The following is a 13,267-nucleotide window of genomic DNA, read 5'->3' on the forward strand; positions in this document are numbered from 1 at the left end:
AGGGGAGGTTCTGGGCGAGGTGGCTGCAGCTGGGACCTGCATGCGCCCAACGTGCTCTGAGACCAGCTGAGGGCCAGAGCTCACAGTTTTACTGCTTAGGTCTAAAAAAAATCCATCCTGGACTTTTTTTCTGGTGTAACAAATCCATCCTGGAAAATCCGTCCCTGGGCGGGCAGCGGGCACAGGGTGGCACTGGCAGCCCGGCTGGCTGAGCGGAGCAGCGACCGACAGGCACAGGGCTCAGGTGCTTGGAAAATAGAAAATGAACCCAAATCCTCCTCTGCCACCCCGTCTTAAGGGTTGTTCCTGCTGGATGTTGCTGGCTGCCACCTTGCCCCTGCTCCTGCGCTCGCGGCTCACCGTTGGAGGTGCTCAGCCAGCAAGTGGGGAGAGCTGAGCACGGGTCCTCCTGTCCCCAAAAATAACCAAAAAGGGGAAAACCGTCTCCGAACCACCTGCCTGTCCCTGCGGGGCCGTTCGGGAGCCCTCGTGTCCCACAGGTGCCCGTCCCTGTCCCTCCTCCCGCTCCCTGCGCTCCCGTGTGCTCCTTCTTTATTTTTTTAATTAGCCGATTCGCTATCTGGCGCTGAAGTGCGTTTCCAGCCACCGCACTCAGGAAACCTCATTAACACAGATCAAAAGGAGCTTTTAATGATTTATAAAGGTGCAGCAGTTTGGAGAAATTAAATAATTTACGTGGTGTGTGTACGGCGGGGTCCCTCAAGACCACATTACAGGCGCACCGTGAGCTGCAGCCGGAGCCGCGCCGCGTTGCCGGAGCGCTCACGGTGCTGCACGTCCCCGCCGGGGCTGGGGGCTCGTCGCCTCTTCATGGCAGGGCTGGGAGAGCTGAGGGCAGGGTGGCTCTGGAGCCCTGCCCCATGTCTTGTTCTGGCCATCATCGGCCAGGCTGGGGACATGGTGTCGGTGTGGTTGTTGCGTTTCTGCAGCGCATCGCGGCAGGGCACGGGGAGGGGTTCGTGGGAACAGAGGGGAATTGGAGAAACTTTCTCAGGTGGGAGAAGGAAAGAGAAGCTGCTCTCCCTTGGATCTCCGGCCATACAAAACATGTCACCAACGTGCTTATAATAAATATTGGCTGCACAGCATGGGGTGGGAGCTGATGGGGTGCCGGGGTGGGATGGCCACAAGTAGATGGGTGCAGGCGTTTTGGTGCCGTGGTCTCTGGCTTCCTTCACCTGTCGAGTCCCCAGCACAGGCTACGGGACCCCAAAAGCTGCTCCCAGCTCCTCACCCCACAGGGCAGGATGAGCACCGTGCCAGGCGCTAGCTGGGGCTTCATCTGCATGCCAGCCTCTTTTTGCAAACATGCAGCCCACGTCCCCAGGGCCCCCCCCCCCCAGCTCCGGGCACCGCACCGCATGCGGGCGCTGAATCTGGCTTCGCGCAGGACGCAGCTCCTCTCCGCGGCGTGGTAATGCGGGCTGCCCAAGGAGAAAAAAAGAAACAGACGGGAAAACTCGCTTAAACGCTCCCGGCGTGAAGTCCATTGCCGGCCACGGACGTGCCAGCAACCAGCAGAGCACCAGGATTAATGGAAAAGAGCCGGAGCGCTGCGGAGAGGAGTCACGCGCCCGCGCCTCCTCCCGCGGGAGTAATTCCCCGCCGGCCCCGTGGGACGGGGGGCTGCCTTTTTGCTCCGTTTTACTGCATTTTGCTGCGTTTTGCTCGTTCCCTGGTGGGGGGAGAGGGGCCGGCGGCGGCGGAGGTGGCTGCTGGTGGCCACTTTGCATTTTCATCAGGTTGTGCTAAAAAAAAAAAAAAGACGGCGAGAGCGCGCCGGGCAGGGCTGGGGCTGTTTTCGGGGGGGCCGGGGGGGGGTGGAGGGCTGCTCAGCTTTATTTTGCTCTGTAAGAGGCTTATTACTCCTGATCACGCTGTGACTATTTGAATGACGGAGAATTTCAGCAGATGAAGGTGGAAACGAGAATTTTCTGTGCCCGGCTGCCCCGGGGCCGTGGGACCCCCAGGAGCTGGGGACCCCCGGCACCAGCCCCCCCCCCCCCCCCAGCCCCACTCTCGAGCCCCACGTCGCCTCCCACCCGGCTGCCGGAGCCCGTTCCAGCCCCTTGCTCCTCTGATGGTTGCAAACCTTCTAATTTCCAGCCTCAATTTATTCATGGCCAGTTTATACCCATTTGTTTATGTGCCAACACTGTTCTTCAGCTTAAATAGCTCTTTTCCATCCATAATATCTCCCCCCCCCCCCCCCAACGTATTTCAGTGAGCGCAATCATATCTCTTTTCAAGCTGTTCGGGAAAGAAAAATCTGAATTATTTAACCCTTGGGACACTGGCTGGGCATGCAGGGTGTAACCAGACCACGAGACAAATGCCCTTTGTCGGTGCACAAGGCTGCTGCGCTCCTTGGGGGCTTTTAGGGGGGGCTGCTGCTGCCTGGAGGGGAAACTGAGGCAGGGGCTGCAGGGGGGGGGCTCGGGATGGGGTCTGGGTGCTGCGGTGCCCAGCACCACTGCCCGCTGGGCACGGCTGAATCGTGGCCAAGCTTTGTGTTGGGCGCTTCTGGAGGGTTTTGCGGGGCAGGCATGCGAGGGGCGCGGCCGCCGTCCTCCGAGGGTCACCGGGATGTGAATTTAGATGAGATAAAAAAAAAAAAAAAAACACATAAAAACGAGAGCAAGCCGGAGAGAGCGTGTGCTGCCTCGGCAAATAGGGACAGGAAGGATTCAACCTCCCTGCTGGCAGAAATGGCTCGCAGGTGGGGTGCCGAGAGCCGTGGCAGGACGGGGCCGGTCCTGCCGGAGTGAAATCCTTGGCACAGCCACACCGGTGCCACCCTGTGCGTGGAGGGGACCCGCGGGTCCCTGCCCAGCCCTGGCTTCACCCCAGGGTGGCACCTTGGGGCTGGGGGGAGCCAGGGGCGCCTCCTGGAAGAGCCCTGCCTGGACTTGGCCCCGTTAGCCATGGGGTTGTTGGGTCTCGGTGTGGGATTCAGCTGGGGCGCAGCCGCCCCCTGGTTCCATCGGGTTGCAGAAAAAGCCTTAAAAAAAGAAAAGTAGAGAGCGAGGGTTGGCGTGACGTCTCCCGAAAGCAGCTTTGTCATCGGGTGGGCTCTTGGAAGGCTTTTCTTCCTCCCCAGTGAATGTCTGAGAGGGAAAATCTGGGGAAGGAGCCCCCATGGCCCCCAGCGCTGCCCTGTCCTTGGCCAGCACCGAGCGGGGACCCGGCGGGGGGCAGCGGGGGCCGCTTGGTTCCTGATGTTTTATTCCAGGCAATTTCACTCCAATGGATTTCCGCTCTTGTCATGCAAAAGGAGAGGCAGTGAGGGCCGGGAAAGTTCTCAATTAACGGCCAGGGACGTGGATGGGGAGCGAGGGCAGGGCGGTGGCACCGGGCAGGCGCTGGGGCACCCCGAGGACTCCCCCGGTGCCCCCCGCAGCCGCGTCCCCATGTGCGGATCCCCTGGGGAAGGGTCCCTGGAGCTGGGGGCTGTGGGATCGGGGCAGCCCCGTCCCCTGCCCCGCAGAGCTGCCGGGCTGTCAGGCAGCGCTAACGGTAACGAATGCCCCTAATGAAGCACCCAATTAGCCGGGATCCCAGCCCTAATGGTAGCTGACAGAGCTGAAAGCCGCGCGGAGCCGATTGTCAAGCGCAGCATCCCACCGGGGTGAGCGCCGAGGCCGCTCCATTCATCTCTGTCAGGGAGAAGCCAGGCTCCCGCGTTAACCCTTGGGCGCTGGGCGAGCTCCGGGCCCCCACAGCCCCAAACCAGCCCCCACCCGGTCCCAGCACCAAGGCGGGCACCGGTAAATGGTGAAATCCTCCACGTGGCACGGGGCCTGTGCCGGATGCGCGCAGATCCCACAAAGCAGCCCCTGGTGCGGGTGGGTGCTGAGCACGGGGACGTGGTGCTGCTGCCCCCAGCTCTGGCCACAGTGGGACACGGGGTCCCTGCGTTGTACGGAGGGGCTGGGCCAATGCCATGTCCAAAATTCCCAGGAATTACGGCAGGATGTGCTCACCAGGGAGGTTTTCATCCGGCGTGACCTCGGCAGCCCCACTGCAGGCGGGATGCCCGTGCCCCAAAACTCCCCGGGGAGCCATCACGTCCCTTTCCACCAGGCTGCAGCATTTTACCATTTTAACTTTATTTTTATTTTATTTTTTCTAATGTTTTACCTTACAGCTGGCCCATGGCAGCTCAGCACCACTGGCGGGTGCCGGGCCAGGCGCACGCAACCCCCAGGGAACGTGCCAAAACTGCCCAGCTCGGCTCAGCCCGGCCAAAATCTGCTTTTTTTTTTTTTATATATATATAAATTTCGAAGCAGACGAATTAGCGATGTGCCTCGTTTAGACAGTTCAAATCCCACTCATTTTAATTAGCGCGGCCTGGCAGCCCTGCTGCGGGTATTACACGGGGCGACAGCGCGCTTTCCAGGTGGCGGGTTTTTAAAATGCTGTTGACATTTCGCGGACCGAATGCCTTAAACGATAACAAATTAACAGACGGCTCCGTGCGTGCGCGCCGCTCCGTGTCTGGCTCCGCGGGAGCTCCCGACAGCAGACCCCAGCCCGGGAGCGCGCCCGGGATTTACGGGGTGGGGAAGCAGCCGGGGGGGGATCGGGGGCACCAATAAAGATTTGCTGGCAATGAAAAGCTGGGATGGGTCTGAGACGAAGTCACCCCAAACTTGGGGTGCACGGGGATGGATGGGGACGTGCCCTGCCCGTCCTGTCCCCAGCCCTGTCCCCACACCGGCACGTGTCCCGTGTGCCATCCCCGTGTCCCCTTGTGCCATTGCCTTGTGCCATTGTCCCATCGCCCTGTCCCCACATCCCATCACCTTCTCCCCACATCCCATCGCCCTCTCCATAAAACATTTCCGTAGCTTTACGTGTGACTTCGTTCCTCTGGCCCTAAAAGCGCCAGGCTGAGCAGATTTATGGCTGGGGGGGGGTCACCATCCCGGTGCCATCAGGCTGGGGGGCTGGGATTTCGCTCCTGCTACCCCCTCCCTCCCACACACCCGCAGTGTCCCGTCCTTGTCCCCAACCCAAGAAGCCCCCAGGGTGGTGGGATGGGGACTGGGGGGGGCACCGTGCCCAGGCTGGGCTCCTCTGCTCCCCCCGCAAAGGCAGAGCCCTCCCCTGGCCCCGGGAGCGCCCAGCCCCGTCCGCGCCATTTATCACAGCTAATCAGCTTTAATTCAGCAATTTGTCAGTCCGGCAAAAGCCCTTGGAGTTGGCTGATTTTTTTTCCCCAAAATATAATTATTATTATTATTCCCCTGATAAGCGTGGGCCCTTCTGTTACAATCGCCTTAGCTTGGCTTTTAATAACAATCATTAAAATAAATAATTTTTTTTTTAAATAAAAGGAAGAGAGAAGAGCTTTTTATTTTTTTTTTTATTGTTTTGTGTGTGTTTGAAATTGTTTCCCAGTAAATCGCGGCCCTTTGTATTAATTTTACATTTTCAAATGTTACCTTGCCAGGGGCAGGGTTGGCACAACCGACTCGGAAAAGGAGAGGGAAGGAGAGCGAGCAAAGCCCTTCTCCTTAATTAGCGCCTGTCCCTGTGTGATCAGAGTGCTTATGAGGCAGGTAATGAGCTGGATGGCGGCTCCGCGCCACCGCCCGGCTCCTTCGGCAGGGCTCAAGGACCAGAGTCCCCATCCTGGCCCCCCCCCATCCCTTTTGGGGTGCCTTTTTGGGCACCGGTGGTGATTTGGGGGGTGCGCGGGGGTGCGCAGCGTCGTCAGTGTGTTTGGGGCATCTGTGTGATGAGTTTGAGCCAGCCTCAGCCCAGGTGGTTTTGGGGAGCACCGGGGGGTGGCCGTGGGCAGCATTGGTGCAGGGGGGGGGCACAACGTGGGACACATATGGGACATGTGGTGTTGGGGGGAGCGGTGCTGCAGGAGCCTCAAGTTAATTAGCAGAGAAAACTCATCACAAGGGGGGGGGGGAATAAAGGAGAAGCACCAGGTTGGCTCCTGGTGGGGTGCAGGGTTGGGCTGGGGGGGGGCCGGGGGCAGGGGCCGGGTGCTGCTGTGGGGTGGGAGCCGCCGCATGCAGGGCCCTCTTCGGATCCGCTAATCCCTTAATCTCTCCGATAATCAGTGCCAAAAACGCAAATTACAACGGGATTGCGGCGCGCATCGGCACTAATCCCAAAAGGGCTGATGCTTATCGCGGTGAATAAGGATTTTTTTTTATGATTTTTTTTTTTTTTTGCTCCTCGGTACTGAGTATCACCCGTTTATTAATCCCACAACACCGAGGCGCCGGGTTTAATCTCCTGAGGTCAATGCTGGGGAGGGGGGGACTGGGGTGAAGAGGTTGGGGAGGGGGTGCGGGGCCCGCGGAGCTTTTTTGGGGGGGGATGCAGGATGCTAACACCGAATGTGCCGCAGGTTCCACCGCGGGGACTACACGGTGGAGGTGAGCATCAACGACTACCTGGACATTTACTGCCCGCACTACGAGGAGCCGCTGCCCGCCGAGCGCATGGAGCGCTACGTCCTCTACATGGTCAACTACGAGGGGCACGCGTCCTGCGACCACCGGCAGAAGGGCTTCAAGCGCTGGGAGTGCAACCGCCCCGACTCCCCCAACGGGCCCCTCAAATTTTCCGAAAAGTTCCAGCTTTTCACCCCCTTCTCGCTGGGTTTCGAGTTCCGGCCCGGCCACGAGTACTATTACATCTGTGAGTGGGGGGCTGCCGGGGTTGGGGTGGGGTGGGGTGGGGGGGGCTGAATGCTGCACCCCAAAATCTGCCCCAGGTGTCCTGAGCGAAGGGGAGCAGCGGCCGCGTTGGCTGCCCAAAATGCTGTAAATGCCCCCAATCTGGGCACGTGGCAGGATTGGGCCCCCCCTTTTAATTCCCGGAGTGGCCGGGCTCAGGGGTGGCAGTAGAGGAGGAGGAGGAGGAGGATGAGGAGGAGGAAGAGCTGCTCCAGCCTCGGGAAAATAAGCTAATGGGCTCGGATTGGGCGCTGGGAGCCTTGTGATCAATAAAGGGTAAAAAAGTAAAAATAAATTAGAAACCGTGACCCCCCAGCACCCGCCGGTGTCACAGGGAGGCAGGGACGCCTCTCTCCTCGCTCAGGAGCTGCCCGGCCTGCTTATCTCCCTTATTATTTCTCCCCCTTTTTCCTAAAGCATCTGTTTTCAGCCCACTTAATTTGTTCCTTTTATCTATATTAAATTACCATTTTCCCCCCTCGCTCTCTCCCCCTGTAAAATGTCACTCGCGAAATAACAGCAGCTACAACTCTCTCTTCAGCCCACCCCCCCCCTCCCGCCCCAGCCCCGTTTTATTTTATTTTTTTATTTTTTTTTTAATTTTTAATGTCGTTAGGGAGAGATTACACAGAAGTAAATGGTGAAGCTGATCATTGCTAAACCGGTTAGGATTCATGTCATGCGGAACATTAGAAATTATGCCTCTTTGAGGAACCGTATTTAGCAGACATGAAAGAAAAGAAATTACCTCCTCCTCGCGCCCGCGGATCGGAATGCCATTAACCTCGCGGGCACGGGGCCGGGGCCGTGCTCCTGCGCGGGGCCAAGGTCGTGCGCTGGCCCTGGGGACGGGGACGGGCACCGCAGGCTCCGTGCACGGTGCCAGGCGCCGGCGCCGTGACCTTCCCGAATTTCGGCAGTCGTGGTCCCTCCAGGGTGCTGCACGAGGGAGGAAAAGGAGAGGAGAAGAAGTAACGGGTGCTCCGGCACCGCTGCCTGGACCCCGCTCCATCAGTGGGGATGTGGTCCTGGTGTGGATGCTCATTTTGGGGTCCCCAGAGCCCGCCGTGTCCCCCCCAGAGCTGGCGTGCCCGGAACCGCGCGTGCCAAGCAGGGTGGCCCCTTGCTGCCAGCTCTGGCACGAGCCCCATCCCAATTCCCCCTTCTTCCAGCTCAAATTAAACTTTATTGCGAGTACCGCGCTCTTCCCTTCTTTAATTCAAAAAAAAAGGAAAAAAGAAAATTAAATTCCTATAAAAACACATATATAAAAATCACATTTTCTAATATTGCGAGGGGACTTGCACCGAGATAATTATTGCAATTACTCCCTTTGTCTCTCCCATCGAGTATTAGTTTTGCTCTGCCTTCAGCCTCGTTTTGCCTGCGAGGGAGAGCCACGCAGACCTGCCCTCGCTCTCACCCTCCTTGGTGGCACGGGGGGGGGACAGGACAGAAGCCACCAGAGAGCCACCAGCGGGGAGCGGGCTTTGGGCAGGGGGCTCCTGTGGCACACATCAGCTGGAATCACCCCGGCCGTGCCATGGGGCTGGGCACTGCAGACCTGGAGCCCCGACCCCGTTCCCTTTCCCATCCCTATCCCAGGGGTTTGGGGCTGTGGGTGGGGGGCAGAGCATCACCGCCAGCACCCCGGGGTGCCACCGTGAAACCTGGGGCTTCCCCGGTGGTGACGGTGACACCGAGCCCGAGCCCCTTCCTCTGCTCTTCCCATCCCTGCCCTCGTGTTCTGTAAGGCATTAATCCCACATGAGAACCCACGGAGCTCCTGGAGGTATCCCGAATATTTGCTGCTGGTCGCTGCCAGCTGCACTGGGACCAGTAAATGCCCTTCACTGGGCTGCACTGGAGCAGGGCAGGGCCAGCCCCAGCCCTCCTGCTATAAAGGGTCCCTGCCCCGAGGGGGTCCCTGCTCCAAGGGGGTCCCTGCCCCGAGGGGGTCCCTGCTCCAAGGGGGCTCTGCTTGTCCCCACGGGGGGCTGTGGGGTCTGAGCTGCTGCCTCGCTAACGGGACTACTTTTGTCTCCCCTCTGTGCTTCCCCTCAGCCGCGTCCCCCCCGAACATGGTGGACAGGCCCTGCCTCAAGCTGAAGGTTTACGTTCGGCCAACGAGTAAGTGAGCGCCACGGGGCGATGGGGAGGGGGCCGTGGGGGGCAGCTGCCCTGCGGGGTGGGCTGCTGGCCCCTGGGGGCTGCTGCTTTCAGGTGCGGGTGAGGGGGGACCTCTGGTTTCTGTGGGATTTGGCTGCGTAAAAGTGGCTTTAAGGGAGGGGAGGTTTTGGGGCAGGGGCTTTGGGGAAGCGCAGACCCCTATGGCTGCATCCCGTCCCCACGGCACGCCAGGTCCTGGGTGACCCCCGGTGTCCCCAGGGTGGCACTTTTGAATCACCGAGGTGCAGGGGGCTGCGAGCACCTTGGGGACAAACCCTGCTGGTGTCCTGGGGCTTGGGGGTGCCCCCATCCTGCCCAAAAAACTCCTCTGCGGGGTCCGTGCCCGGAGCCACGGCTGGCGCAGGGCGAGCGCCTCGCCTGGGCGGCTGCCGCCTGCCGCTGGGTTTCAGAAAGGGGAAAAAAAAAATAATAATCTCTGCACAGTGGCTACTTTTCAGAATCAAATAACTCAGCCATTTAAAAAAACAAATTAATAATTTTCTTCTCCTGTTAACGTGTAATTAGCAAATGGCAGCAGCTCTCCCTGGGGAAGGGCTGAGTGCCTGCGAAATGTCACCATTTAAAAGGATGTCTTTCTTTTTTTTTTATTTGCATGGCTTTAAAATAAAACCCAATATAATGAAACCATCTGTAAAAAATCATTCTGTTTTGTTCAGGACTAGGGCATAATGGGGGAAAAAATCTCTCCTGATATAATTTTTTTTCAGTATTTTAATAATATCGGGATTTTATTATGTGGGTGCCTTGCAGAGGCGAAGGGCTGCCTTTGTGCGGCCGTGGCACAGGCACTGCTCGGGGGGGGGACACCGGGCCCCCAGGGGATCCACTCCAGACCCTGGGACCTTTTGCATCTGCAAGCACCGGGCCCTGGATGAGAGGGGTCCTGGGTGACCCCACGCGAGGACCCTGCAGGATGGGGACAGGAGGAAGGGGCAGGGGCAGGCGCTGCTTTTTTTCTGGCTCTGTAAAAAAAAATCCTTAATCCGGTGATAAACACGAGAGCGCAGAGCCCGGGGAACGCGCTAACAACCTTAGCCATAATTTAACTTCTTTTCTGGCCACGCGCCGCTCTGCCACCCGGCACGGTGCCGGATCGCCGGGCTGGTGTCACACAGCTGGGACGGATCCAACCCTGCTGGCATCCGAGCAGCCGGGGAGGTTGGGCAGGGAACGGGGGCCCTGGGGTGCCAGGCACCAGCGGGGGTGCCGAGCATCGCCCGCCGTGCACCGGAGGGGGGGCTCAGCCATCTCACACCTCCCTTCTCCTCCCTCCCGCAGACGATTCCCTCTACGAGTCCCCGGAGCCCATCTTCACCAGCAACAACTCGTGCTGCAGCCTCAGGGTGCCGCACGCCGCGCTCGTGGTGGTGCCGGTCTTCTGGACGCTGCTGGCCTCCTAGCGCCGCGGGGCGAGGTGCGGGACGGAGCGGGGCTGTGCTGCCGGCCAGGAGCCCCCCGGAGCCCCCCGCAGCAGTGCAGCGCCCCGGGGGAGCGGTCCCGCACCGGCGGCGGTGAAACCGGGACGGATCCTGCCCATGTGCGCGCCTCGAGGGCTCCCTTCCCTGCAGCTCGCTCGGCTCCGGCTCCCCCGTAGGATGTTGCTTTTTACATTTCTAGACCAAATATAGAGTCCTGATTTTTGATTTTTTTTTTTTCCGATTTTTTTTTTTATTTTATTTCGGTTGGCTCTGTTTCAGTCCAGGCTTCCCCGTGTCAGACTGAACCGCACGGGGGGGCCCCGGGCGCTGAGCCCCTCTCTCCAGGGGGGCCGCGGTGGCCGTGGCACGCTGCCTTCACCCGGCACGGCGAGACGGACGCCACCACGGTGCCGATGGCTCTGCGGGCACGGACTCCTTCCCAGCCGGGCCACCCCTCCTGCAGCAGGACGTCGCAGCGCACGGGGACGGGGGACCCCGATGGACACGAGGCCGCTGAGGGGGTCCCGGAGCTGCGAGCCCCCTGGGGTGACCCCTCCCCATGGCTCGCACTGTGGATGTCACCTCCGTCCCCACGGGGCGTCTCCGCCAGCAGCGAAGTGGCAGCACCCACGGGGAGCCCTGGGGGTCCCGGGTGGCACCGGGAGCCCCCTCGAGTGCTCGGATGGATCTGGGGCTGGAGCAAGGCCGACCGCTGCCCCCCCCCCCAGGTGCTGCATCCCCTCCGTGTCAGCCCAAGCACCGCCTGTGCCCCCCCGGGGGCTGGATTCCCCCCCCAGCGCCAGGATGGAGCAGCTTTTTGGGTCTGCACCCCGTCCTCCTCGCCGCCTCCCAGGTGCTCGTGGCCGTGCAGGCTCATCCCCTGCATCGGCCGTGGGGGGCGGAGGACAGGGGACCCCTCCCCCATGATTGTCCCCCCCCGCTCCGTGCGGGGCTGGCACCGGGGCCGCGGCTGCGCCGGGCTTTGGCTTGTTCTCCTCTTCTTTATTCACATCCAAAAGAAAACCACGGAAAAAAAACCATCGGCCCCAAAGCGCAGGGGGTGGGAGATGAACCAGAGAGGGGCCCGGCCCCTCCTCGCCTTAAATCCAGGACTGTCCCCCCCCCCGGGGGGGCTCACACCGGGGGTGGTGGCCCCGGGACGCCGGCTCTGCCCGCGCCGAGCCCTTTCCATGGACCTTTTCCAGCCCCGTCTCTTTTCTCCGCGGGGGCCCGGGGGCCGCTCCGCTCTGTAAATACAGCCGGCAGGCGCTATACTGTGAGCGTTTTTTTATGTATTGTTGAGAATGAATTTTATGGAAGGGTTTATTTTATTTTTATTTGATTATTTTTATTTTTTAGACTAGGACGCTGAAATCTCGCAATAAGCTCATCTCAACCATCCAAAAAAAAAAAAAAAGAGAAAAAAAATGAAAAGAAAATGACAAAACGATGATTAAAAAAAAAAAAAAACGCATTCCCCGCCACCGCCCCCCCCCTGTCCTGTCCCCGTCCCCGTCCCCCCGTGTCTTGACCAGGTCGTGGTTCTCGAAGGCGAGCGGAAGCATCGTGGTTCTCCTGGCACCGGTACCCCGGGGGGCGAGGGGGGGACCGGGGGCTGTGCCCGGGCACCGCTCCAGCACCGCCGGGCTCGCAGGGGAGTGGCGACGGCAAAACCTGGCCTTCGGTCTGTGTTTTATATATATATAGATTATATCTATAAATATCTATATTGTGTACAGCGACTGTGAGAGAGTTAAAAGCAAAGTGAGGCAGCAACACTTGCAGGGAGCTCTGAGCAGAGGCGAGGGGTGGGTGAGGGCTGGGGGGGGGTCGCTTGGGTCGGTTTTTTCCCTTGGGGGCAGCCCGCTGTCGGCGCTGGTTTTGCGTGTTGGTCTCCGTCCCGCCTAGCTTCGTCCTTAGCCACGCCGCTTTCGTCCTCGACGTCGTGCTGATGGTAACCGGATCACCACCTAATTTGGATTCTGTATTTTTTTATAATAAAATAAAAATAAATGTCATGTGAGGCCCTTGCTTTCGAGAAGTGCCTTTCCCTCCCGCCGCCACCGCCGGGCTCCGATCCAAAACGTGCCACCGGTCCGGCCGCCAGCAGCACTGGGGGGCACTGGGAGGCACTGGGAGGCACTGGGCGGCACTGGGGCGCAGCAGGGTGGCCGCGCTCGGCTCCTTCCCCACTCCCAGCGCTGCCCTCCCCACCGGTGCGAGGGGGCCGTGCCGCCAGACCGCTCTGCTGGGTGGTGCGTTAATTACGGGAAGGATTTAATTACTCTGTTAATGAATAATAATGGATATTAAATTAATTAATATGCGATTGTTGATAGTACTTAATTATGGGAGGCAATGCAGCCCGGTGGGTGGGCGCTGCGGGCTGGGACGTGGCGCTCCGGCGTCTCCCCAGGCGCTCGCCCGCCGCTGCCTCAGTTTCCCCTCGTGCTGCATTGGGACAGTGCCTGGCCATGTCCCCAGGGGCCACCAAACCTGGGCAGGGGCGTCACACACATCCTCAGGGGGCATTTTCCTAACCCCACGGCAGCCCCCACCGCTATCCACCTCCCCGGGTAGAGCAGCGCTCGCACCGGGCGCCCGCCCGCGCTTGTTTGTCGCAGCCCTAAATAACTTTTTTTTTGTGCGGCCCATGTTAATTTCCAGCGTTTAATGCATATTTCAGCATAATTAGCAGAATAGGAACAATCCGCTGTTAATTAATTCAGGCTCGTGCAGCTGATCCGAGGCTCTGAAGTTTGCCACAAGAGGGTGAAAGACTCATTTTGCTTTTTAATAAGGGCCATCTGTGTGCCAGGCGCGGGGAGTGACACCAGCACGGACGGACGGGGATGCGATGCCCGTGCTGCTCCTCTCCTCGCCCTGGCAAACCCAGTGCCAGGCTGGGAAACCGCAAAGTGCCGGAGAAAG

The 13,267-nt window shown here is 59.7% G+C and overlaps 1 protein-coding gene across 1 annotated transcript in view; it reads left to right on the forward strand.

The window, feature by feature from the left end:
* Positions 1-12,354, forward strand: part of EFNA2 (ephrin A2) — a 41,506-nt gene extending 29,152 nt beyond the window's left edge. The window contains exons 2-4 of the mRNA XM_027472189.3: positions 6,398-6,690; positions 8,793-8,858; positions 10,197-12,354. Coding sequence (XP_027327990.1) covers positions 6,398-6,690; positions 8,793-8,858; positions 10,197-10,318 — 481 coding nt within the window. The 3' untranslated portion in view covers positions 10,319-12,354. The remainder of the gene's footprint in view (positions 1-6,397; positions 6,691-8,792; positions 8,859-10,196) is intronic.
* The last annotated feature ends 913 nt before the right edge of the window (positions 12,355-13,267 follow it).

The sequence above is a fragment of the Anas platyrhynchos genome, chromosome 29 (genome assembly GCF_047663525.1).
Source record: "Anas platyrhynchos isolate ZD024472 breed Pekin duck chromosome 29, IASCAAS_PekinDuck_T2T, whole genome shotgun sequence".
Taxonomy (NCBI): domain Eukaryota; kingdom Metazoa; phylum Chordata; class Aves; order Anseriformes; family Anatidae; genus Anas; species Anas platyrhynchos.